The sequence below is a fragment of the Zootoca vivipara genome, chromosome 2 (genome assembly GCF_965207765.1).
Source record: "Zootoca vivipara chromosome 2, rZooViv2.hap1.1, whole genome shotgun sequence".
In the NCBI taxonomy this organism is placed as follows: domain Eukaryota; kingdom Metazoa; phylum Chordata; class Lepidosauria; order Squamata; family Lacertidae; genus Zootoca; species Zootoca vivipara.
Window position 1 is genome coordinate 41,642,238 of NC_142584.1, and position 25,698 is coordinate 41,667,935.

Here is a 25,698-nt window from a genome sequence, read left to right on the forward strand (position 1 = left end):
GTAAAAAAGCCTGATGCATGGGACCAGTGACACCAAATGCATGACTTTAGCTGAGGTAAGCTGGGCTTTGTTAACACAGGATACAACGAACGGTGCTCTTCCTGATGATCTCAGCGATCAAGCTGGGGGGGGGGGGAAAGAAAGGCTTATGGTACTTCAGTGCACACAGACACTGATTTCAATTCAGATGCAAGATAATAACAAACACAAAAGTTCCCAGTACTAGCCCAATTTGCAAAGATATATGAAATAGACTGGCGTGCACACACTTCTGCAGAATGCAAGAAGCCCAGTATATAAAAGGTGCTGCTGCTTTTAAAAGTTGTGCTGTGCTCACATCTTTAAATTTGACCTACCAGTCTGGAAATAGTATGCAAGGTAATGGCATAAGATGCATTCTTTGGTAAAGGAAGTTTATGTCCCTTGGGCACATAAACTTCCTTCTGTAATTAATGGATTGAACTCCATGTACCATCCACACATGCGATCTTGTCTGCTTTTTATGTTGCTTGTGTTTTAAGTTCTAATGGTGAATGCAAATGACATCGTCCCACCCCTTGGTTTTTGCACATGCATGCATACGTCTTCGTAGTTTCTGCAACCTGGTTGCAGTTGCACCCTCTCCCACCTTAGACTGGTGATGCCATTTATCCAGGTACCAGCAACTGCTTTGTGCAGATGATGCAAAGGGTGCATGTGTTGAATTGCTCCTTTCTGATCCTGGGCATAACGTTTCCACCTCTTTTGTGTGATTCAACTGCCGCCTTCGCAAAGTCCCCTTTGCTCCAATGTCCAAAAAATCAAGGCTATATTTGTTAGTTACTGGAAAACTGTACATATTATGCTGGCCCATCCCTCTTGTGAAGTCTGGGAGTGTTTATGCAACATCCCTAGAGAGAATATACTATAAACCATTTCTATTAGAAAAACAAAATGCTAAGCTTAGAGTACATTTGCTTTCATCAGGATAGATTTTAGCTATCCTGTTGAGATTGTCTATTAGTACAGCCAAAAGCTTTTTAAAGAAATTTTTTCCCCAGACATCAAGTAAACGAAAAGCAGCAATACCAGGATCTAAAAGAAGTATCAACCAAGCCTATCAAAAGAACTCAGGTTGTGGAGTCCAACATTTGAAGAGGCTTGGCTCACAATTTCTACCTAGTGCTCATTCACTTTTGCAGATAACACTATGCACCAAGATGTTGTGCAGTGCATATATAAAATCATAGAATTACGAGAGAAGGCAAACTATACTGTGACCTATTTAGTACGTATTACAACGTACTAAACGTACTAAAACGTACTTTAGGCAATGTGAGCCTTCTACTGGCACTTGTTTCATAGATAGAATAAACAGACAGAAACTGCTTTTTAAAGCTTGCAGTCTCATTTTGACATTGCAAAATTTTAGCAAGCTTCACTGGAGCACAACGGGCAAGGCAATTTTAACTAAATAAATTCACGTTTTAATAAAAGGAACAGAACTGCAAGAGGCAGAATTGTGCCTAAGAGACACACGAGATATTTGGAAATCTCATCCAGTTCTGCTGAGAAGCTGTCTGAGCTTTTAACCAGAAGAATGGTTTCACAAGAGTAGAATATCCCCCCTTCAACAGTACTGAGTTAATTTGTACATAAAGGTAGGTTACAACTGTGTATTTGCCAAGTGGAAAGTTCCCTTCAAACAGCAGAAATAGTGACTCCTGCTATTTTTTGTTTGGACATATGACACATTCTGAGTGAGAAGAACGTTGCTGTTTTGAATTAATAAACCTACTGGGCATCATAACTACAACCAGCAGGTTATGGCTGACAAAACATTTGCATTTACAAAGGAAACACAAGATGTAAACTGTACACTCTCTTTTTTCAGTTGAAACATTGCCATATTTATATGTCATATTTATATACACATACACAATACAATACAATACAGAAAACTGGCAGGTGTTCTACTTGGTGATCAAATATTAAAAACAGCACCCAACTCCTGTGGGCTTGCAAGTTCTTTCATAAAAGTTACTGCCCCAGAAACGAGGCCATAGGATCATCTGGCCGCTGGCGCTTCATTCGATAAGCTTCCATTTCCTCCTCTGTTGGTTCTCGACTTTCGTACATGCTGTTATATGGCCTCTTTCTCTCATCTAATTGCATTATTTCTTTCACGTGAAGGAGACGGGCTTCTTCAGCATTCAGTGCCTAAAGGAAAACAAAACACAATCCATAACTGTGTGACAATATTAGTTTACAGAAGCCAGCAAGATCCAATACAGGGAGTGAGGTTTAATTAAATGATAGGCAGGGATGGAGATGGAAAAGAGAAATTGTCTTCAGCATTATGGTGATCATGTGGCATAATGTAGGTTTAGCCCAGGCACCCCCAAACTTCGGCCCTCCAGATGTTTTGGTCTACAATTCCCATCATCCCTGACCACTGGTCCTGTTAGCTAGGGATCATGGGAGTTGTAGGCCAAAACATCTGTAGGGCCACAGTTTGGGGATGCCTGGTTTAGCCCATGGGATTTCACTTGCTGGCTACTGGTCTAAACACCATCATAAGTATTCACCCAAAAGTGTATGACTAAAAAGTCACCAAGTTGTATTCAAAACTTTACATCTGCTAACAAAAGGAATCCATTGGTTTGAAAATTACTAATAAACAAGAAAAATGCAGCTGGCAGATGATTCTTATTTCAAGCATACCTTCTTTAATTTTTCCTGTTTCTTTCTATCTTCTTCACTATCAGAACCTGTACTCTTCTTGTGCTTTTTCTTCTTTTTCTTCTTCTCCTCTTTTTGTTTTTCCTGATGCATCTGCAAAGGTTGGGAAAGAGCAATAGTATTGAGAGGCAGCCCCATGTATAATACCTTGTAGTAAACGAACCTAGGGAATGTTTAAGACTTTGAAGGATGAAATGTTACATGGGCTGTACTTTCTTATTTTGAATAACCACTAGGCTGATCTTGCAGTTAAAGAGAACTATTCTTCTATATCAGTTGTGGGGAACTTCTGGCCCACAAGCCAAATTAGGCCTGGCAGGGGTTCTAATTGGGCCCATGGGGCAGTTTTCCTTAAACCACATCCATCTGCTGCACACCAGACATATGTAACATCAGGTGTGGAGCAAGTAAGGACACAGCTGCAAAGCAACGATTGGGAGCCTTAAAGGGCGCTGCCAATTGTTTCTCGCTAAGCAGGACTTGCACTTGGCACCTTTAAAAATTGATGCCAAATACAAGCTCCACTGTGTCATTAAAGAACTCCCGATCCGAGCTCCCAAGCACAACTGATTCCTGCCAAAAGCAGAGGTTTTAATCAGCGTCACTTAGCTGATTGGCACTGACTACAACCCCTGCTGGTATTGGCTACAGCGACCTTTCTTTACAGCCTGACTTGAGTTCAAGTTCGTCTGCAAAGAAAAACAACTTCACCTAGTGATGGCAGGTGACCTGCAGTGGGCATGGAGATCTGGCCTGCTGGCTGGATCCAGTTCCCTATTCCTGCTCTACAAACTAAAAATATCTCTCTTCCCCTTGACACACCAATAGGGTTTTCTTTTCTTTTCTTTTCTTTTGTAAAGGGAAGCAGGTAGGAGAAAAAGGCAACCTACCTCCACTAGAGTTCTTTGTTTGGTCATGAACTCTTCCTCTGGCACTTCAATGGGCAATTCCTCATCAGCGTTCTGTAGAGAGAATAATTAGGAGAGAAAATAAAAATCAACAGGAGAAACAAGTATTAGCTTGTTTTTTTAAAAACTTATAAGTGGAAAATTTATTTCTTAGGCCAGTTCTTACAGCAATTTCTCTTCCAGCTTCTCCTGTGCAATACGAATACTTTACAAATGAGTAGCAGCATTTATATCCCCATTTGCCTTCTTTCCAATAGGAACCCCAAATGCACTGCAGGGGGGGAATAAAAAGAAAAGTAAAATCAGTTACTTTTACCACCATTGCTTGTGCTGATATAACTTATAGAATTATATAAATGTTGTTCAGGATACAACTAAGCTTTTGAGAAATATTACTTTCCCCGAAAGCATGAAATCTACTTAGAGGATTTATTAAACTTCTATTAAAGTCAAATATTCAGTCTACGAAAGATTTGTTGTACTCAGATCCTGCTTGTTGGCTTCCCAGAGGCATCTAGTTGGCCACTGTGAGGAAAGGCTGCTGGACTAAGGGTTGGAGCAACTGCCCTATGAGCAAAGGTTGCAACATCTGGGGCAATCAAAAGTTCAGCCCTTTTGATGTTTTAGTTTACTTGACTGAGTTTCTGAATATATGCATAATTCTGCTGCCAAAATGGGACATACAAGTGCTTCATTTTTGCTGAACTGCACCCTGAACAGATGTACAGTATCTGCAGATTTTGAAGACTGGTTTTTAAAGTTTCCAAGTCAAATATTTGCAAAGTGAAATGATGGGGCTGGATCTAGATGTCGCCCTATGTTAAAGGAAGGTTCTTTCTGCCACCAATAAGATTTTAATCCTGAGGAGACATCCCAATGGCAGGAGGAGGGAAGGCAGCTTTTATTGCTTCTCCTTGCAAAGGAATCATTGTACAGTAATAAGTAACTTTTAAAATCAACTGTTTTACAGTGACGAAGCGACCATGTAAGCACAGGAGAACTCAACTCGTACCTATGAACTGCATGCAGGCCAGAATGTGGCTGCTTGCAGCTGAAGGGGAGCACAGCTCAGAATAATTCTGAGCAGCAGAACCCTTATTCAAAAACATAAAGTGTAGCCTTATCTTTAGTAACGGTTTCCTGTTCTTGGCTACTTACTGTGTGATTGTTGATAGTTACATCTTCCTCATATTTAGAACGAGTAACAGCCTTCTCTTGGCCTTTAATAACTGTTCCATGTCTAGAATATTCCACATAATCTTCCGTCTGAGCAAGCAGCAACTCAGGCGGTGGGGCATCCAGATGTTCTTGTCCTCCATACTGTTAAGAAATAAAGTTTGGAAAAAATCTTTAGCAAAGGATTATCTACAGTTTAACTATACAGTATTTTACTAATCAATCCTCTCTGGATATTGCAGGAAACAGCTGTAAGCCACTATGCCAGGGGTCCCCAAACTATGGTCCGCGGGCCAGATGCGGCCCAATTGGCCTCCCAATCCAGCCCGCGACGACCCCCGCCGCCCGCTGCCTCCGTCCGCTCTTACGGCGCGCAGCGTGGCGGCGCACTTCCACATCGGAAAAAATAGCCGAAAATCGTTTGTGCGCATGCGTATGGGCCTCTCCCGACCCAGAAGAGGTCATTTCCGGTGCACTTCCGGGTCGGGGGGAGGCCCATACGCATGCGCACAAACGATTTTCGGCGATTTTCCCGACCTGGAAGCGCGCCACCGCGCCAGTAAGTGTGTGTGCGCATGCGCACGGGCGCGCACTCCCCTGCCCTCCGGCCCAAAGCCGGGTAAGTCTGGGGACCCCTGCACTACGCTATCCTTATATACAGGCAACCCGATTTGCATGGGGTTGTGTTTCTGGTCAGTGGAGCACACAGAAGCCCGTCCTGCCCCCGTCCTGTCATTTTCCAGGTCTAAAATGACCCGCATGTTGGCGGTTGTGCATCAATTGTATGTCGCTTGTCTACTGTGCTCTTTTAAAGAGTTCATGTGCATGTGTATTGAAAGCATTTTCAAATTTCTCTTCAGTAGAACAGAACACACCAACACAAGAAAAACTGCATAAATTTCTAGCGGTAATTTTTTAAAGCAAATGCACAGCAAGTTTAGACTATAAATCCATTTCCACCTCAAAAATCAGATTGGTTTGTGAACCTATTTACTCCTTGTGTTGGATTCTTTTAAGGGACTTAAATGAAGGGTTTTTTTTATTTATAAAACCTTACAAATAGCAGTTCAAAGTCTGATTACACGGCACACAGTTCTGTTCAAAATACGTAATTCAGTAAATCTTGCTTGCTGCATGCAAAAATCCCTGGTTGCCTACAGCTACTAGTCTGGTGCTTATATATGAGGCTGATTTACCTTCTCCAGGATGCTTTCTTTCTGCTCCTCCTTGAAGTCTTCTTTTTTCACTTTGAAGGACTTGTACAAGAGTTCAAGTTTTGTAGGATCTGCCTGAAGATGAACTTCAGAGCCTTTTTCATAAGCTTCCCAGGCAAACACTTTAAAGGAATTAAGGAGAGAGAATGTTTGCAATAAATATTTGGGCATAAGCTGGTTTTGCTCTCAATAGGAATCAAGTAATTTTTGGGGAAGTGGGGGTAAAGGGAGACAAGGCAAAGGTAAGGTTCTCTATGTTTTTACTCTTCCCTTCTACTCCCATGAATAATTCTCAGCTTCACAGAGCCAGTTCTAGGAACAGCTGCCATGAATCTCTCTAGGTTTGGCTCTACTGATCCAGCTTCAAGAAGAGCTCACAGCATCACTGTTCATCTGCTCAAGCTGGCCTGGAACCTACTTGCTTTGAGCAGAGGATTCATGGTTTCCAAGGGGCAGAGGAAAGAGAACTGCCTTGGAGAATTATCTAAGGATACGAAGGGGACACTGGGCTTGGAGGAAACCTGGATCACTGCAAACCCCCCCCCCCCCACATTTTATACCCCATGCTGAAGGGAAGTGAGTGAACAAACAGCTACTTCCTTTCAGCCTAATTCCTGGCCTCAGAAGCCTAAGAGAACTCACAACTGCATGATTTTCTCTGCAGCCAGTGTTCCTTTGTTAGTATGGAGGCACAAACAAACCTCTTAGCACAGTTTTCTTTTTTTGAGGGCAAGGGGAGGTATGCAAGGGGGAACATTGAAAAAACCCAATATTTCTCTATTATTTTTTGGGTGTGTGTGTGTGTTCCTCTGAATAAGGACCTTTCCCCTCTATTTGAGCACCCAAATGCCCAAAGTTGAAACTCCCCTGAAGATTAAACTGAGAATAGTTCCTTCTGTTGCCAAAAGCATTTTCATTAAGTAGTAGTAGATGGTACAACTGAAGAAAACATCTGTCTGGCAGATTCAGTACTTACGCTGAGTTTGTGCCATAGAAATGGTAGCCCCTGTGTAACGAACGAAGTTGTCACCTGCGTAACTGACCCTGGAAGGGAAGACCTTGTATGTAACCAGGATGCACAGGAAGTATGAGTGGTTTTACATTACAATATGAGTTCTTTCTTCTTTGTTAGGACACTTTCATTGAAAGAAGCCATTCCCATGTTTGCAAAGATGTGCTTCAATAAGCAACACAAGACCCAGCACCCCCCCTAAAAGCAACTTAAGTGAGGAACTCTGCCATAGACCTGTAAAATCCAGCCTGCTTCTTGTGTCTCTGAGGAGACTCAACTGCATGCACCAACTTTTCAGGCAATATGCTTGTAGTCAGAGCAATCATCCATTATCAAAATGCAATATGAGAAACAACTTTCAGATTAAAACCACACTCAAGAAAGAAATTTACTGCTACCCTCCTGCAACAGAGCTTTCTTACACAGCATCTGGGGCCCACATTTGTCAGTGACTTACAAGCCAGCCTCTATTTATGCTCACCACCAACCCTCTCCCATTCCCATGAAAGTCCTCCCAAGTGTGCTGTGGGTCTTAGAGGCAGGGGTATCTCACCAGCCTTGCTGTGGATAAAAAAGACCACACGAGATTTCAGCTCTTTTACTTTTCCCAAACTGCAACTCAAAAGAGAAAACCATGTCTCTCACTGAACCCTCTGGCTATATACAGAAGGCTTGAAAGGAAAGCATGATCTCATCTCAAGCTTGGCTACGGTAACAAACAATATGAGAGACTCAGATAATTTTTATTTACTCCTTACTCCAGCACAAAGTAAAGCTTGGAAGAAAGAGATAAAAGCTTTGGGGTATCAGTCCCCCCCATACGCTCAATGGCACTTGCCATGTTTCACAAGCATATAGTAAGGTTGGTAGTACAATAGCTTTGTAAACAAGCATTTTGGTTTCCCTGCGAATGTCCTGGTCCTCAAACACTCTGCACTTCAATCGGGAGAAAGCGGCACTCGCAGAGCTCAGGCAGGATATGTGAATGTCTGTGCAGCATTTAGCTATTCTACTAAATAAAGGGGGACTAAACATTCTTCAACAGAATAATTAATTTCAACCAAATGATATGGGGTGATGGAGATGTCAGATCAAATTTCTTTCCATGGGTGAAATCCAACAGTGTTTCTTCACCAGTGGAATGGATATTGTTGGTAGAACAGATTCCCCCACCCTTGCATGCCCTAAAACCTGGTTTGGGAGACCTCTGGCGGATAGGGAAAAGTGAGGTCCACTCACATGGTTTTGGATGCCACCCCAAAAAACCACAGTATCAAATTAGTACTAATGAAAGCTTTTCTCACAACTTCCACTGTCATGTACAGGTTCACTGGTACCCAAATATTAATGTTTGAAATCCAAGCAAGTTAATTTCAAACTTACTCATCTGGATTCTTTCCGGCATTGGCATATGGATTTTCTCTCATTGCTCTGGTTTTGGGATCATAGTATGCAGAATTGGGATCAAGATTCCGCAAATACTGAAAAGACACGAGAATACAGACTTGAAGCTTCAGTGCAGGTAACAGAGTCAACCATCACTTGAAGATCTTTTAATGCCAACATGTCTATGCAGCTAATCAAATCCTCATTTTATTTTAAGTTAAATGGATTTTTTAATGTCACTAAGCAATTAATTTTCAGTTAAGGATGAGAAATTTAAAAGAGACTATTGGTTGCATATATTACTTAATAAAGCTTGATGAAGGCAAGAAGAATGTTGTGTACTTTTTTAATCCACCAGTAAAACACAGACAGCAGCTATGCAATGACAAGGCTTAATGTGAATCTGCTTACTTTAGCGATATCCTCCCGAATACGCAGGTTTCGGACTGTAATACGCCTTTTGGAGTCAAAATTCTGTCCAGGCATATCAATGTCATCTGCATATTTGTCTTCATCTTCATCTTCACTGTTATGATCTCTTTCCTTAAAACATAGTAAGATGTATTATTCAATAGAGTAGTAGGTATAGAACTCATTTGCACAATTAATCTAAAATGTGAAGGCCTTTAAACTACTTAAAAATTCCACACAATTTTATTAGTGCTCTGTAAATTAAAAAATAATTTTATAAGAGTTATATATGTTTTAATTTATTAGGATCTAAGTGAGGTTAGATTTGCTGAAGGCTATGTCATCCTTGCAGGACAGGTCACTTAGATCCAGAAATAGATGCAAAACATCCCTCTAGCTGGTCCAAGTAATTCAAGCAGCACAGAGAGCTGAAAGAGCAGCTGATTAATTTTGTTGTCTCTCTGCAAAAAGGCTTTAAAAAACCCTCCCTTATTTTCATAAAGTGATGCTGATTATCAGAGGCCCCTGGTTGGGGTGGGAAAAGAGGTGACCTACCCCCCCCCAATTTTTCCCTTTCCCTTGTAACAGTCATAGTTTCTTGTCCATAATATATGATGGCGGGTGATTTACAGGCGGGTGGTTCCAAGCACCTATCAAAATGGCCCACAGAGGTAGGCTCAGTTCTAGATTGGTCCTTTAGCAGGACCCCGTTGCCCACCTCATAATATACCAAGCCCTTTTCTGTGAAAAAACAATTCTCTCTCTCCTGTAACTTGTGAGGTTTCTTGAATTTTTTTTTTTACCGTATGTGAATTTGGTTCATCTTCTCCCCATCTATGTCGCGGGGAGTTCTGCAGCAAGGAAAGGTAGCATTAGCACAGTATACAAGCTCCATTTTAAATTTCAAAACAGTTTTTAAAAAGTGCAAGACTGAAATTAACTTTATTGAGGAAGCTGAAAGAAAATAGCCTGAAATGGCTCTGGTTTCCTCCCCGTTCAAAAGAAGCTTTAATATTAAAAGTAGGGTTTATACTGCCACCTAGTGAAGAAATTCAGCATCTTCTGCAAAATGAAGGGCACGCCCAAATGAGTAAACACTCCTATTGGTTTGTTCATAGCAAAGGCTGTAGCTTAAATCTACCTTAAGCCCGATCTAATACTTATTTGTGCCCTCAGCAGCATTCTATACCTTTAACTTTAATAGCAGAGGTGACATGTGAGAAAGGGGGACACACATCCCTGGTAAAACATCAGGGTAGTAAGGTTTCCAGTTCACTTACCACTTGCTCTGTCAGCCTTCCTGAAGCCAGCTCCTCCTGGAGCTTCTGCACTTTTAGTGAGCGTTTAGCCTGTTAAAATGAAAGCAGGATTACTTCTCACATTGGACTGAAAGTTTCCACAACCACTTCATTCATCATGCAAACAACCATTTTGTTTAATTAAAATCTGTCTAGTTTGGTACTAAAATTCAGTATGAACAATCCACTTACTAATCCTTAGCAAGCAGAAGTTCTTCTCACCAGAGGGCATATTTCACTAGACAAGTGAGATTTATCCACTGCTGTGTGAGTGGTGTTCTGCATACCAAACAGAACTTCCTCTTCCCCTCCTCCCCTTGTGTACCCCCAAAATCTGTTCAAGAGAGCCCCCCAACAATTTGGAGAGATTTTGAAGATCCACGGTGGTCTGCAGGAAGAAGAGGAAGTGGACATTATCTTGCACAAGCTGAAGTATGCTGCATGAGCGAAACAGCAGCACTGGACAAAATGCATTGTTCGAAAGTCACTCTTGGTTCAATGGTCTGGCTGAGTAAAACACAGCTTTTCATGCACCTTACCTTAAACATTTCTACTGGTGCTGTTTCTAAGTTAGTGTGTAAATTAATTCTACTCCAGATAAAAAAGTGACCTATTTTAACATTGATATATGCCACGACTTCCCAAGAGACTGTCAGAATCTTTTTAAAGGAAAAAAAACACACCACCCTACTTACTAAATCAACCTTGGCGTATTCTTCTACAATCTTCATATGCTCCTCTGGATTATAGCCATTCCAACGGTCTCTTTTTCCATCATAGTCAAACATCAGCTGTGGTTGCATGTGCTCATCTGCTGCAATGTTGGTTCCTGTGAATTTGGCTCCAACCTTTCTAGGTCTCTGCAGGGAAGGAAATAGATCACAACCTTTGCATTGTTCCTGCTCTTCAGAAAAGGAAGTGGCCACATTATTATTCATTGTTTTTTGTAACAGAGAGCTTGGGGAAATTAATTTTTCAGGATGTTAGCAAGATTCACAGTTAATTTTATCCAATTTCATGTAATAATAATAATAATAATAATAATGCTTACCTCTAAGCAATCTTTCTTCTTGTGTGTAAGGGCACCACAGTTCTCACATGCTCCTTTGCGGTACTTGGTTGCATGAGAATTCTGAACAAAAAACAAAAACAAATGAAAACTTCCTATAACAGCACACCTACTTCCCTTTGCTCAGCCTCGATCAGAATATAGTTGGCCCCATTTGACTGCAAAAGAAACAGATCTACAATACAATTAATTATCTAATGATAATTGCAGAGAACTTGATCCTTAGCTTGAAGTGTACCCCTGCAAGTCAACTAGTGTAAAACTATCCCACAACATCTGATACTCAGAAAGATGACAAACTATCACTGAACTCAATCTTTTGAATGCCAGTATTAAGAAATAAAGGACAGCAAACTGATTTAGGATTTATTCACATTCTAGAGTGCTAGCATTCCCATCATGGTGACCTACCTCTTTGACTCCTCGCTTATACCATTCCCCTAGAAATGTAAATTCTTGTTGCTTCTCTGGCTGAGGTCTCTGATGCTTTAGTGTAGGCCTTTTTGAAGGATCTATATACCATGGGACTGAGGAAATGTACTGAGGAATATGAGGGTTGATGTCTCTGTAATAAACAGAAAAAACACACATTGAAGTGGGAGTAAGCCCCATTGAACATACTGGGAATAACTTCTGAATAAATATGGTTGTGTTATGATAGCATTGTTGAACAAGTAAATGTTACAGATATCCACAAAATAATGTAGCGAATGCTTTGTGACCGGGTAAGATGGACCTTAAGTCAGTAAGGGTTCCCATGTTAAGATAGAGATCAAGGAGACTTCTAAGTGGAAACAGTTAGGATCATTTCATTATTATTATTTTATTATGTTCTGACATTTACGGTATATGCTGCCTTATCTCTATCATGGAACCTGACACCCAGCTGAACTCGATTGAGTCTTGCCTCCAAGTACATAGACTCATTCCACAGAAGGGACGACAACAGAATCCCCAATTCAATGCTTTTAAAAATACTTTAAAAAATAGATTGTTAATTTCAAGTAACAAAACATTCCCATACAAGGAAAACAGAGCTTAGCATCTATGCAGAAAAGAGAGAAAATAGCGGCAGATCGTAGTAGGTTTTAGATGTTCTGATAAAGGCAATCAAAGTGTCTCTCCATAAGGGTCCATGAGTCAATCAAGGGTCAAAACCATGTTCGATTGTCTTAACAATACTGTGAAAGGACACCATGTTATATAGGAAATGTGAGTCTTTTCCCCTCCCAGATTGATATTCTGAGCACTGAGCTTTGGCCCTTCCTTTTTGCTTAATTTTTTTTCAAAAAACCTCACATTTCAAGATTTCAATCCCTTCCAATTGCCTGCCCCACTCTGGAAAGGTTAGGAAAAGACTAGGCAGGCTGAAGCCCCACTCTGGAAAGGTTAGGAAAAGACTAGGCAGGCTGAAGCCCCACTCTGGAAAGGTTAGGAAAAGACTAGGCAGGCTGAAGGCAGGAATAAACCATACATTTCAGTTCATTCATTTCATTACCCATTGGCTATAGAAATTCCAAAACTATCAAGCAAGATGAAAGAAATTCCTTTAAGGTACATACCTCCTAACTTCAAAAAAATAAAACAACAGAAAGTCATAAAACAAGTGCAAGTTTGAAGGAAATACAAGGGAACTGCTAGCAGATATGAAGGGATACACTAGACTTACTTTCCCTCTTCATCTACTTCTGCTGGCGCATTGCCCAGTTTTCTCTGTTCTTCCAATTCCTTTTTCTTCCTCCAGTCCTCCCTGGTCATCTTCTTAGGCTCTTCTAAGCCATTTGACCCTCCAGGAGGGTTAGTAGCTATCGTTTCCATACTACCAGATTCCATGATCTTTTACCTACAAAGAAGAATGCAGGTTTATCAGCCACAGAAATAGATCAAACACTGTTTCAATACATGTCCTTATGAACAATCTCAAAATGTTAACCATAATCAGTATTTTGCATGTATTAATTCTCCCATTGCACCTTCACTGGTGTTCTTGTAGTGTTTGGAGCCAGGCCACAGCCATCAGAAAAAGTAGCTATCATATGAAATATAACACCATTCTCTCTCTGAGAGATGATAACAGAAAGAGAAGCAGCTGGGATTAGTGGGAAAATGCACAAGCTCTTCATGAATCCAAGAAATGATTAAAAAATCCTAACATGCAGAGATAGTGTCATATCATAACCGCACTCTGCTTAACACCAATCCTAAATCAAGACAGATTATATAATACCTCTTCAAACCCCACCAATGTGACTGTTAAATAAGCTGCCTCCTATAAATTACCACCTCCTATAAATTAGGTGAACATGAAACCAAAAGCTAGCTAGCTGATGCTTTGGGAGTTATAAGCCTCCCAGCTATTTTCTCCACTCCTTCTGTGGCTGCATAGATCCCTAGAAGACTCCTCTAGCAGGATGTAGCCACCAATGTTTATATCTTTATGAACCATTCTCAACGAGTCAGCATTATTAGTCACAGCAGTACATATGTTTATGTGGGTTCCCCTCCCTCTCATTAGTAACAGTTTAATGAGAACACCTCAACTACGACCTGCTTAGCCATCATAGCAAAAGAACATCTATCTGATCTAAGCAACTGGAAGCCAACAAATAATTTCAAGAACAGTTAATGTACTGATCAATCGGCATGACAACTGGAATTGTGCGTTTAACAGAGAGGTGCTGTAAGTGGGGGAGGAGGGTGGTAGGCTAGAGCAGGAGCTCACTATACGGTCGGCCCCAGCTTTGACACCCCCTCCCCCAACCACAAGGATTTCAAGGAGCCGAAAAGGAGCACAAAAAGTCATTTTTACGATCCTCTTGTGTTTCCCGCGACAAATACGTAGCTGAAACAAGTAAACCAAATAAACCTCCAGAGGTGGTCCCGAGGAGAGGCCTAGCGAGCCTTTGTTTACTCCTCTGTGTGAAAACACAGAATGTAACGAAACCCAAAGGAAAGAGGAGGAACAGCAGCCACCACGGAGGCTCCCGGGATTTTAAACGCCAGGGAGACACAATATAAACAAACACAACTTTCAGGAAATTGGAACCGGCCTCTGCTGTCCTATGGGGGAAGTAAAGTCTCCTACGCCGGGTAACACTCGCAGGACAGCCACAAAATGCAGCCTTACCGAAGCTGCCAGCCCCGACCGCCGCCGTTTCTACGCCACAGGCTTCGCAGCAAAAAGCAGGCCTCACTTCCGCTTTGCTTCCGCTTCCCACAATGCAGCGCGCCGCTCCATCCGCTTTTCTCTTAAAGGTGCACCGATTCCAAAGGACTCTCGGTGTCCCCCGCCCGGGCCTACCAAGGCAGCCCGATCCCCACGTGCATTTACTCGGGGTTAAGTCCCACTAAGACTCCAGGGCGCTTTGTTTTCGGTGCGCGTCTTAATTAGAGCCCCCAGTCCACGAGGGGTTTTGGTCCGGCAACCTCCTGTGGAGTAGCTAAAGGCTGCAGTCTAGTAAGGGCAGCAGGAGGAAACCCCACTGGAGCAAAGCAGTCGTCCTGGATAGGACTGCTGCAGTGACTGTAGACTCCCACATGAGCATCCCTGCACTAGGTGGGACTCTTATGCCTTAATCAATGTGGCTAGCATCAATCTTTATACGGCTACTTGGGAGTAAATCCCGCTGAGTACAATGAGACTCCGGAATAAGATTAGGACTAGCTCTTTCAAAGTAAGGTAGTCGTGTTGCTCTGACGTAGTCGAAACAAAATAAAAAATTTCCTCCCAGTACCACCTTAGAGACAAAATAAGTTTGTCATTGCTATGAGCTTTCGTGTGCATGCACACTTCTTCAGATATTTCAGGTATCTGAAGAAGTACATGCACATGAAAGCTCATACCAATGACAAACTTAGTTGGTCTCTAAGGTGCTACTGGAAGGATTTTTTTATTTTCTTTACCCTCTTTGTTTTTGTTGCAGCAGATCGACATGGCTGCCTCCTATACTCCAACAACAACAACAACAGTATTGTAACAACAGTAACAATAGTATTGTAACAACAATAACAATAGTATTGTAACAACAACAACAATTTATTATTTATACCCCGAAAGTGCTGCACTCCAGGACCTCCTGTCTTACTCCGCAGAGTGCAGCGAGCAAGGGTGACTTTAGGGCTTTGCAGTCTGATCCTACGCATACGTAGCTGGGAATGAACTCCCACTGTGCACTGCTCCCGTAAGAAATACACCTTCATGCACCTTCAAAAAAGCTTCATCTGCCGTCCCTTTGCCTCCTCTTGGTTTCTTTAACGACCCGGAAACGCGTGAAACCCCGCCTTCTCTCCTCCGCCATTGGTTTACCGAGGTAGCAATCAACAGCGGCTCACGCGGGGAATAACGACCAATGGGGAAGGAGAATCATGATTTAAAAGTGACCCGTGCGGAAAGCAGAGCTCGTTGGGTTGCAGTTGGTGTGCCGCTTTTGGTGTGCGTGTTGTCAATTATTTGGCAATGGGTGGATGCGAGGTTTAAAAGCTTGTTTGTCCTAAAATTTTGTTTCCTTTTTTTGGTCATTGCTTCCTAATGTCTCGTCCTTATCGATTGTAATTCAAATGTGCTGGTGTTAGGTTTATTAACAAGTTGTGCCGCTTTTCTAAAATTCTGTATCTTTTTTGCTTGGACTAAAATAATTTTTTTCTTATTGCTGTCAGGTTCTTTGTTTCGTTTGGTCCATTCTATAGACAGGTAAGTAATGCTAAAAGAGAAGCTGGCTTTTTGGGTTTGCTTTTTTTTAAAAAAAGAGTTAGAAATACTAGTTAAAGCAATCCGGTCTAGGGCAATCTAAGACTCCTCCTGTCCTGACTGTACTTAAGATGGGCAGTCAGTAGGTGTCCTGGAGTTCTGTGTGCCTTATTGCTGAGTACTCCTGCGCATGGTCAGGCAAGTTAGTGAGACTGCATTAAAGTGATGGAGAGCAATGTGGATGGGAATACACTTTGTAGGGTTCCCCTCCCTTTTTGCTGTTACTTTTTGGGTTACACTGCTCTAATGCTAATGTCTGGCTTTTAACACTGGTACTCAAGGGTATGTGGTAACATGGAAAGTATTGCTTTGGTATATGTGTCAAAACCTGTAATTTTAGGGTGCAATTCTTTTAAGCCTTTATCTGAGAATAAGACCAACTGAACTACTTCTGAGTAGGCAGCAATAGTTCACTGTTGTTCTTAACTTCAGAATGTCCTCTGTAAATATACACTTTTTAAAAGTGCTTTTTTAATTAAAAAAAGACTTTGTCACCACCACCACGTATTTTTCTAAACTGCTTTAGTGAGTAGTTTTTGTTTGCATTTTGAGTTCTGTCTAGTGTTTAACAGTTATCTGCACATACCAGTGCATTGTACCTAGTCAAGACAAACACTTAAAAGAAATGCATTAAACCAGTCACCGCCTTTGCTCCAGAAAGTTCTGGAGGAGTTTCCCAAAGTGATTTAGGTACTACTAGTGATACATACTTGGACTCCTATAATGATGACAAAAGGCCAAGCATGCAAGAAAACACAAAATAATAATGTATATATCTATTCTAGCAATCCTTGGATGTCAAAGTGATGGCAACACAAATTTATATAGAAAAAGAGAATGGTGAAATTGGCACGCTTGCTTCTTCTAAGAGTCGGATGCAATTGGTATCTGCACCATGTAAGTTTGTATTCATGTGAATTTAAACTGGTATAAATGAATGGAAATACCTATTTTAAACCAAAGTTCCATTAAAGATGCTGATGAACTTGAATTAATAATTCAGAATGCTTAATATCAACTTTTTATAGCTTTCTCCTCCTGTTTTGGAGGCAGCAATGATAACAAGTCAGCTCAGCTTAGAGGTACTGGATGATGAAGTCTTTGTGGAAGGACAGGAGGCCAGGAGGAAGAAAAAATGAGAACTAGCTGGCTTCTCCTTTATTCTGCCTCATGGAGTATTCTTAGCTGCACTGGCTTGATTTGCTTGTCTTGCCTGTCACATTAACCCATGTTTAAACCATGGATTAATGTGAACAAGCAGCATGCTTAGAATTTCCTGGGGCATTCCTGCTGCACTTTGGATGAAACCAACCAGGGCCTGGTTTGTCATGTCACCTGAACCTGCACTTGTTTATCTCCAAATGAACCAAGAGTTATAAGCTAAGAACAAATCTTGGATTACTGCTCTTGGCTTGTTTGGAAAGAGACAAACAACAAACTTGGGTTCATATGACATGATAAACGTATGTTCTGGCTTGTTTTGTCTGTGGTGGCCTTGAATGAAGAAGTTTTGGTACTTTGGGTCTCAAGCATGTTGGCTGACTTGATTTTCTTCCACAGCAAAGAGTTTTGCTGAAAGGTCTTGCCCCAAGACTCCACTTGTTGGAAGGACAGCTAATGTAAATCCAGCAGCAGCCCAGTCTATCAGGAAGGTTCTAGGAAATTTGAATAGGCCTTTAACAACAACAAAGAGTAACTTCCCAAAAGGAAACAAGTCTTCTATGAAAAAGGTCAGTAGAGATAATACTCCTTAGGACTGCATTAGATTCTCAAAACAGAATGACTCCTAGGCTGGAGAACTGTCCCAGATATAAGCAAAACAATCAGAGCTGCAGCTTAGGCAAGCTGAATAGAAAAGATCATAGATGTGTGCCAATCTGTCAACATTTCAGTAAGTGATAATGATCAGCTCACCTTAAACTAGCCTCTGAAGTTTTCATCTTGTGTAAAACTTTTCTTCCAGAAAAGTAGTACATTGGTGGGTATGAAATAGGGGGATGACTGGCACATAGCAGGAAAAAGAGAGTTGTGTGTACATAGAGACCAGCTTTCTCTTTAGCTCATGAAGGACGAATGCATTCACAAGGATGATCAAAGCTAAGAACACTGGAAAATCTGTTGGTCACAACAAGAACAACAAAAACCAGGGTGGCACCTGAAAGGGGATTTCTAAATGAAGATAAGGGAAGGCTCTGGGAAAGGGAAGAAATGGGGAGGGAGCCTGTTTTCTAATTCGTCCTTGATTAAGGAGTTGGGAACAAGAAGTCATGGTATTGTAATAAACATGATTTTGGGGATTCCCAAGCTGTGGTCCATGTTCCACCAGTGGGAAGCAAAGATTCAGCATATTAACTGGAGAAATCTCTAGTCTGGCTGTTGTAAGACTTTGTTGTAACCACTTTTTCTGGTTATCCTCATTTAAGGCTACTGAAACCGCAAACAGAGTTGAAAGCAGCAGCATGGTTACTGAAGACTATCCAGAAAAGGAGAACCTATTTTGCTACGATCCTTTAGGTAATGCCTGCCAAGGATTATTTGGGTTTCCTTGGCATAGTGGGGGTGATTTATTGGTTGATAATCATTGCAGAGATATGAAGCAGGAGGTGGTTCTGCTTGGAGTGTCACAGGTTGCTGTATGTCTTGTTAACTGAACTTCTATACCGTAAGCTGCAACGCATGCTGGGGTTATGTTCTGGGGATCGCACCTAAAGGCAAAATTGTGTAAAGTCAAAATGTATTGGGTTCAGTGGCAGGTGGGATTGCCAAAGACTCCCCCCACCCCAGATGCCTATCCTATTATTATTATTATTAGCCAAGCATGTTAAACTGAATGCTCACACATTAAATACATGTAAGTTGCAGGATTACTGTTCTAGAAGTTGCCAGGCATAACCGATAAATAAGCTGAGGAAATGTGAATAAAAAATCAGTCTTATGTATTTTATTTATGCTCTTGGTGTGCTACTCAGTACCATAGCTGCCAAGTTATCCCTTTTTTACTGGGATTTTCCCTTATGCTGAATAGGCTTCCTCGCGAGAAAAGGGAAAACTTGGCAGCTATGCTCAGTACCGGTGTAAACCCTGCTAGCTGAGTGAATTATGTCACTGCCCCATTCCTCTAACAGGTAATGGAGAGTGATGCTCAGGGGCAGTGCTAACCACTGTTGTTCTTTCTGAACAGACTTTGAGAGTTTTGAAGTTCCCGAGGAGCACAGGCTGAGCCACATGCCCCTGACTGGAGTTCCTCTGATGGTATTTGAAAATGCCTCTGACAGATTTGCAAGCACAATCTCTGTACCTGCAAAAGAGCCTTCCATTTCCTGGGGCTATGGTAAGTAAAAAGAAAAGAAAAGTGATTTGCATCCAGCAAAGTGAGTAGCCGTAATGCTACATTGTAAGGGGCAATACTTGGTTGGAACAGAGCAACAACTGCCTAACATTTGGGTGACTAGGGTAAACTGGGCACTTGACAAAAATGGAGATTAGAAATGTAACCATGAACATTAGAAATGGAAATATTAAAATTCAAATGTATCTGACTTGATGTTAACTGGCTTTTTAAATCTTTCAGATACCCTGCAGTCCACTCAAGACTTCCTGGCTACTTTGGATGAAATAATAATTGATCTTCCCCCTCCCTTATAATATGTAAACATCTCTTTTTAAGTTGAATTCTGAATAAGTTGTGTTAATTTTCATAATAAAGGACTTGGATTAAAATCGCAAGATGACTTTTTAACAAAACTAAGTAAAACTTGCCAGAAACCAGAAGGTTGGGCAAAGCTAGTCAATGCAGTTAAGATTAGGACTCCAGATTGCTCTCCTTGACAAAAGGAGAAAATGACAAATAGGGTTGTGAAGGAGGCTCGTAAACATGGTTGGTCTTGCAGCTTCAGTCATCTGGTGGCTTGTTGCTATGTCTGCTTCATGCCTTTTGCTCACCTGAATGTGGATCTGTGAATCTGAGTTTGGTAGTCCAGTTAAGTGAAATGGACAACTCTGAAGTTCAGACATGGTGCTGTACCCAGACTGGAAGGAGGCTGGCAATGAGTCAGGACTTGCAATTCTGATCAGTAGTGTGGCCTAGACTTCGTTCTAAAGGAGCGTTGATGTTGGCTACTGTAGAATGACCGAATCATGTACACGCCACTTCTGTGATTTGACAGGTGCTCAGGTGCTATGTCAAGCAAAAGCAATTTTGGATCTGCCTACCTTGATTTTACAAAAGCCTTCCAACACCAAACTTATCTCCATTCAGGCAGGGGCATAGACCAGCATAACCAGCATCTCCTGGGAAATGTCTGTTTAAATAATTAACCACTTGTCATCTGGAGATTTCAGCCAGGAAAGTTTTCAAGCATAGCAATTTGACCTTCCTTCAACAACCCATTGAAATGATGAAGAAGATTTCTCTTTTTTAAAATAAGGATTGACAGTCGAAAAACCTTTGTAGCATATTAAGTGAAAGCTAGTTTCAGGAAAGTACTTGGCACTTGAATCAACTCCGGTTAACATTGGGCTGAAAATTTTAGGGCTGTCTTTCTGAACCTTTGTTCCTCAAATGTTGGCCTATAATTCCCACCATCTCACCACTGGTCCTGCTAGCTAGAGATGAGAGGAGGTTGTAGTCTAACATCATCTTGGGATCCAAGGTTGAGAAAGGCTGTATTAGCGTATCAAGTTACTGTTGGGATCTCTAACAAGTAGGACCCTGGCAGAGAGACATGCCCGACTGGCATGTTCTCTCCCTCCTGGTTGACCGGGAGCTTCAAAAGCTTTCTTCAGCCTGAAAATCACAGCGACTGATGCCAACTGACATCAGCACACTTATGGATCCGCAGAGTTCGCGCAATTGTGTAACAGACGTCAGCAACCCTGCATTTGGCTGATCTACGTTTATTTACATATAAACACACACGGAGCACCGCAGCATGACCCTCTCTAGCATCAGACAACAAAGAGAAAGAACAAAGGACAATAGTCCCACTTCAGGAAACGCAGTAACACAAACATCCTGTCTTCGTCACGCCCCACTCTGGAATGATAACATACACCACCATGTGATAAGACAACAATCCCATGAATGCAAACTCGGGGAATGAACTTCCAACAGTTACAATCCTGGGTCTACTTGTAAGTAAGCTCTATTTTAATCCATAGGTCTTCCTAGTAAGCATGGGTAGGTTTCTGCACCAGGCTTATTTCTCGTCTGCTTTGTTGTCCTTCCCCTCTCCCACCTTAGGTTGGGGTGGAGGAAGATTCTGCCTAAATATGTAAAGCTTTTTAAAGTATTGGCTCATTTATTTGCATGGAAGTGCTATCATAGGAGTATTAGAGATGGCCTTTTGGATATTGCTAGACCAAAGCTAGCATTTCTGATTGTAGGCTGTGCTGGCTGAGCTGACGACAAACTGAGCCCAATGTCTGGAGGGCCCCAGGTTTCCTACTGCTGGTTTAGCATTCCTTAGGTATCTCACTTTGTGAATATGTGGCTGTCCAAGATGTCAAATGAAGTATACACAGAAGGCAGAATTGGAGCAAGCATTCCCAGCATTCACAATTCAGGTCACTGTTATTATTTTTTACAGCAAGCTGCAATCTGTTTTACAAATGGTTTCAGTAGCTTCTCTGACAGCTACACAGTACCATCGTGTGGCTATCTTGATGTACCACATATTTCAAAGGACTTTGTGTTTTTAATGCTAATGGGATGAAGTTAATCTTAGCTGAGTTGGGTTGTACAGGGGGTATTCTCCTTGTCTGTACTGAAAACTTGAGGTCACTGGTTTCATTTAGAGAGATAACACCAGGGAGTAAAACAAGCACCCCAGTTCTGCCTGTTTCTGATGGTGATCAAAAGTATGTACAGTATTGTGAAAATGGGATAAGTTAATGTCATTGTTTATTTGTATGCCCCCTTTCTGTAGTTAAACCATGCTGTCTGTGCAGATGTAGATATAACAAAATTTAAGTGGTCATAAACAATAAATGAAAACATCTCAATAAATATACCAAAAAATTGAACTATCCTCAAATAATTCAAAAAATGATCATAGCAAAGTCTAACAATAAAGATACAGAAACAATACTAATAACAAAAATTAATCACCTCCAAAATTCAGTCTTGACCCCAACAGAAAGTAAACGCCCACATCAGTAGTCTCTAGGCAGCTGGTCCTGCAGGTAAGATACCCTGTTTCTCCAAAAATAAGACGTAGCCATAAAATAAGCCGTAGCAGGATTTTTAAGCATTCAAGGAATATAAGCCATACCCTGAAAATAAGACATAGTAATAGGCGCAGCAGCAATGCTGGAGAAGGAGGAAAAAATAAGACATCCCCTGAAAATAAGCCAGAGTGTTTTTTTGAGGAAAAATAAATATAAGATGGTGTCTTATTTTCGTAGAAACACAGGTAGTCTCTGTTCATTGCAATAGTAGCAACTTTTGTAGTGGGAGTCAGTCAGGGGCCTGGGCCTGCAAAGCAGGGAGCAGGTCTAGGAATCACAGCAAAGGATAGTTTCAAATACATTTATCTACCCTGCTTGTAACAGTGAATGCAGATTATCAACCTTGACTAGTAGTACAAACATGACTTAGATTCCCCTGTTCTGTTAAAGTGTTATCTACCTGAACAGCCCATACAGATATATACTAAAGCAGCTGTTCATGAATATGTTTGTACTGAGCATTCTTAATTTGTGACTCCTGTGGGAGAATATAAATGATGGAGTCAATGAGAATGGAAATCCACTTCTAGCTGCAGTAGTTCTGTCTCCTGCCTGAAAGGAGAGGCTATACTTTTTAACATTGTTTTATGTAACATGGTTTATAGCCATAGGTTGTAGCTAGTGTGGGTTTAGTTTCTTTGGGACAGGAGTAATAATGGCATGTATGTGGTACAGAACGGGACGGCTAGTTTCCAGAACTCCAGGAAATATAAGGAAATATAAGTGGGTAAGAAATCAAATAAATGAACATGAAATGCCAACAGGTGCTTGGCTGAATCTGGCACAAATGATATAGTTGACAATGGAGGAGAATCTTTATGTAAATCAGGGGTCAGCAAACGTTTTCAGCAGGGGGCCGGTCCACTGTCCCTCAGACCTTGTGGGGGGCCAGACTATATTTTGAAAAATAATATGGACGAATTCCTATGCCCCACAAATAAGCCAGAGATGCATTTTAAATAAAAGAACACATTCTACTCATGTGAAAACATGCTGATTCCCGGACCATCTGCGGGCCGGATTTAGAAGGTGATTGGGCTGCATCCGGCCCCCGGGCCTTAGTTTGGGGACCCCTGATGTAAATAAAGGGGGTAAAGGTATAACCCCCTTTAAGAAACCTCAATCTGATTGCTTGACCCCTATAATCATACAGTTGGAGGGCATCCCCATTGCACCTGGGTTGAGGGCTCATGCACACATCCAAATCTTCTGCAAAGCTTATCAAATAGTCAAGGTCACACACTCTTTTATAACTTCTGTTATTCAGAAATGTGCACCATAATTGAATGTACTTAACGTGATCTAGGTAATAAACTTTTAAGCTGTGCAGCCAGCTGGCAATAATGTGCTAGAGTGAATTCATTTTCCCCCTAAAAACCCTCGTGCATTTCCCCAAAGCATATTCTGATATCTAGCGAAGATACCTGAAACTTCTCATCCAAAGTAGTTAAACCACAATTTTCTATAGGTTTCATCTCTAGGTTCTAGAAGAGAGCCAAACAGGTAATTATTGCCGTGACAGTTTATAACATGATGACAAAGTACATCTGTTTATCTGGGGGGGGGGATCTCCTTGGTAGGTCGGCATGCGTAGCATTACAGCCTGAATCTGTCACCTTAATAGCAAAAAATATGGCAAGAATGCTCAGTATTAATGACTGCTTTTGACCCACATGTTTTTAACTGCAGGTGCAAAGGCTTTTAAAAGTATGCTGACTTGTTTCAGTGCTTGGGTTAATGATATGTGGATACATGCAGTATACTAAAGGGACCCCTGACCATTAGGTCCAGCCGTGACCGACTCTGGGGTTGCGGTGCTCATCTCGCATTATTGGCCGAGGGAGCCGGCGTACAGCTTCCAGGTCATGTGGCCAGTATGACTAAGCCGCTTCTGGCGAACCAGAGCAGCACACGGAAACACTGTTTACCTTCCCGCTGTAGCGGTACCTATTTATCTACTTGCACTTTGACGTGCTTTCGAACTGCTAGGTTGGCAGGAGCCGGGACTGAGCAGCGGGAGCTCACCCCGTCGTGGGGATTCGAACCACTGACCTTCTGATTGGCAAGTCCTAGGTTAGTGATGGCGAACCTATGACACGCGTGTCAGACGTGACACGCAGAGCCCTTACTGGTGGCACGCGCCCATCGGCCCATTCGTGCTGCTGCTGTTGTTTCCCCCCCATTTGTTCTCACGCTCCTCCTCACGCTACAGCTTGTTTCCGCTGTTAAAACCCGGATCCTTTGTTGTTGTTGTTGTTGTTGTTGTTGCTGGTAGCCAGAGATTGGTTTTTAACCCTTTCTGTGCTGTTTTTTCTGGCGCTTTGGCAGACTATGATTGGATGTAACAGCGTTCATTTTTTAACTCGATCTGTGCTGGTTTTTTTGGCGTTTTGGCAGACTATGTCGGTGCTGTGTGTTAGTTCCAGCGAAGGTATTATTCGTCATTTATTTCTGTTCTCTCCCCCCCCCAAGCAAAGCAGCTTTTGGGACACCCCCCCAAAAGCAAAGCAACTTTTGCACTCCCCCCAAAAAACCTCCAAAACTTTGGTCAGCAGCTCCCCCCAAAAAGCTCAACAACTCTGGGCACTTTGTGATAAATAAGGGGTTTTTTGGTTAGGTTAGGTTAAATAATTAGTTTTTGGTTTATTAAAAACAGTTATATATTACAATGATACATTTTTGTTATTTAAACTATAAATATCGCGAAATTATGTTTTTTCCCTCAAAGTGACACACCACCCGAGTTATGCTCGGTTTTTTGGTGAATTTTGACACACCAAGCTCAAAAGGTTGCCCATCACTGGGTGGTTTAACTCACAGCGCCACCTGCATCCCTTATACAGTATAGTACAGAAGTTAAATAAAGTGTGGCTAGGAGATAGGGGATTTGCTCTGCAACATTATGCTGGTTTGCTATGGACTTGAAGGTATCAGGTATTGTAATAGATCAGGCATCCCCAAACTTCGGCCCTCCAGATGTTTTGGACTACAATTCCCATCTTCCCCGACCACTGGTCCTGTTAGCTAGGGATCATGGGAGTTGTAGGCCAAAACATCTGGAGGGCCGCAGTTTGGGGACGCCTGTAATAGATTATGGGCTTGAGCCTGAGCTTGCAGTCCCGATATGTTTTTTAAAATTTCCCAATTGCATTGCCTTTTACAAAAACCGCATACCTTTGTAACAAGGACTTATTCTGTACTGACTGTCATGATGCCATTTCAAGGTCACTGTAATTTGCTAACTGATTACTCCAAATCTGAACTCATTGAATAGTGTCTGAATTTCAAATTATGTTACCGGTATAAAAGAGCAATATTAATGCTGATTAGTTAAAATTAATTTCAATTAAAGCATCTCATATGCTGTGTTCACTAGAAGTGTGGGGTTAGTTTCTTTGGAAATCTGGAAATCAAATTCATAATGATAACTTTGTTAAGTGTTAAGATGTACAATGACAAAGAAAGTGCTTAAAATGTAACACATCATTAACTTAGCTTTGAGGCCATTAAGTTAACTTACCATACAAT

The 25,698-nt window shown here is 41.6% G+C and overlaps 2 protein-coding genes across 6 annotated transcripts; one reads left to right on the forward strand and one right to left on the reverse strand.

Moving 5' to 3' along the window:
- Positions 1–1,443: 1,443 nt before the first annotated feature.
- Positions 1,444–15,466, reverse strand: SLU7 (spliceosome associated SLU7). 3 transcript variants are annotated; one of them, XM_035104938.3, is made up of 16 exons: positions 15,245–15,466; positions 12,865–13,038; positions 11,607–11,760; positions 11,178–11,258; positions 10,822–10,986; positions 10,109–10,177; positions 9,632–9,679; positions 8,829–8,960; positions 8,415–8,512; positions 6,996–7,063; positions 6,002–6,141; positions 4,788–4,949; positions 3,796–3,900; positions 3,612–3,683; positions 2,704–2,814; positions 1,444–2,199 (listed from the first exon to the last, which is right to left on the reverse strand). In XM_035104938.3, the coding sequence occupies exons 2-16, from the start codon at positions 13,026–13,028 to the stop codon at positions 2,020–2,022; spliced, it is 1,749 nt and encodes a 582-aa protein (XP_034960829.1). In that variant the 5' UTR covers positions 13,029–13,038; positions 15,245–15,466; the 3' UTR covers positions 1,444–2,019. The 3 variants fall into 3 exon arrangements, with proteins under 3 accessions (XP_034960829.1, XP_034960830.1, XP_034960828.1); XM_035104939.3 differs by having other exon boundaries at positions 15,400–15,459; XM_035104937.3 differs by lacking the exon at positions 15,245–15,466 and adding an exon at positions 14,323–14,373.
- A 54-nt stretch (positions 15,467–15,520) lies between these two features.
- Positions 15,521–19,662, forward strand: PTTG1 (PTTG1 regulator of sister chromatid separation, securin). 3 transcript variants are annotated; one of them, XM_035107987.3, is made up of 7 exons: positions 15,521–15,627; positions 15,852–15,885; positions 16,728–16,839; positions 17,503–17,672; positions 18,366–18,456; positions 19,124–19,273; positions 19,514–19,662. In XM_035107987.3, the coding sequence occupies exons 1-7, from the start codon at positions 15,545–15,547 to the stop codon at positions 19,585–19,587; spliced, it is 714 nt and encodes a 237-aa protein (XP_034963878.2). In that variant the 5' UTR covers positions 15,521–15,544; the 3' UTR covers positions 19,588–19,662. The 3 variants fall into 3 exon arrangements, with proteins under 3 accessions (XP_034963878.2, XP_088517866.1, XP_034963879.1); XM_088661740.1 differs by having other exon boundaries at positions 15,597–15,709; XM_035107988.3 differs by having other exon boundaries at positions 15,597–15,666.
- The last annotated feature ends 6,036 nt before the right edge of the window (positions 19,663–25,698 follow it).

What these genes read in the sequence shown, in the direction of transcription:
- SLU7 (XM_035104938.3), bottom strand. Translation starts at nt 13,028, where the DNA reads ATGGAATCTGGTAGTATGGAAACGATAGCTACTAACCCTCCTGGAGGG. An exon ending in AAGAAAGCATCCTGGAGAAG is followed by an intron (nt 4,950 to 6,001) that starts GTAAATCAGCCT and finishes ATTTCTTAACAG; the next exon opens with TATGGAGGACAAGAACATCT. An exon ending in AACAAAGAACTCTAGTGGAG is followed by an intron (nt 2,815 to 3,611) that starts GTAGGTTGCCTT and finishes CAACCTTTGCAG; the next exon opens with ATGCATCAGGAAAAACAAAA.
- PTTG1 (XM_035107987.3), top strand. Translation starts at nt 15,545, where the DNA reads ATGGGGAAGGAGAATCATGATTTAAAAGTGACCCGTGCGGAAAGCAGA. An exon ending in GTTGGTGTGCCGCTTTTGGT is followed by an intron (nt 15,628 to 15,851) that starts GTGCGTGTTGTC and finishes TATTGCTGTCAG; the next exon opens with GTTCTTTGTTTCGTTTGGTC. An exon ending in ATTTTGCTACGATCCTTTAG is followed by an intron (nt 18,457 to 19,123) that starts GTAATGCCTGCC and finishes CTTTCTGAACAG; the next exon opens with ACTTTGAGAGTTTTGAAGTT.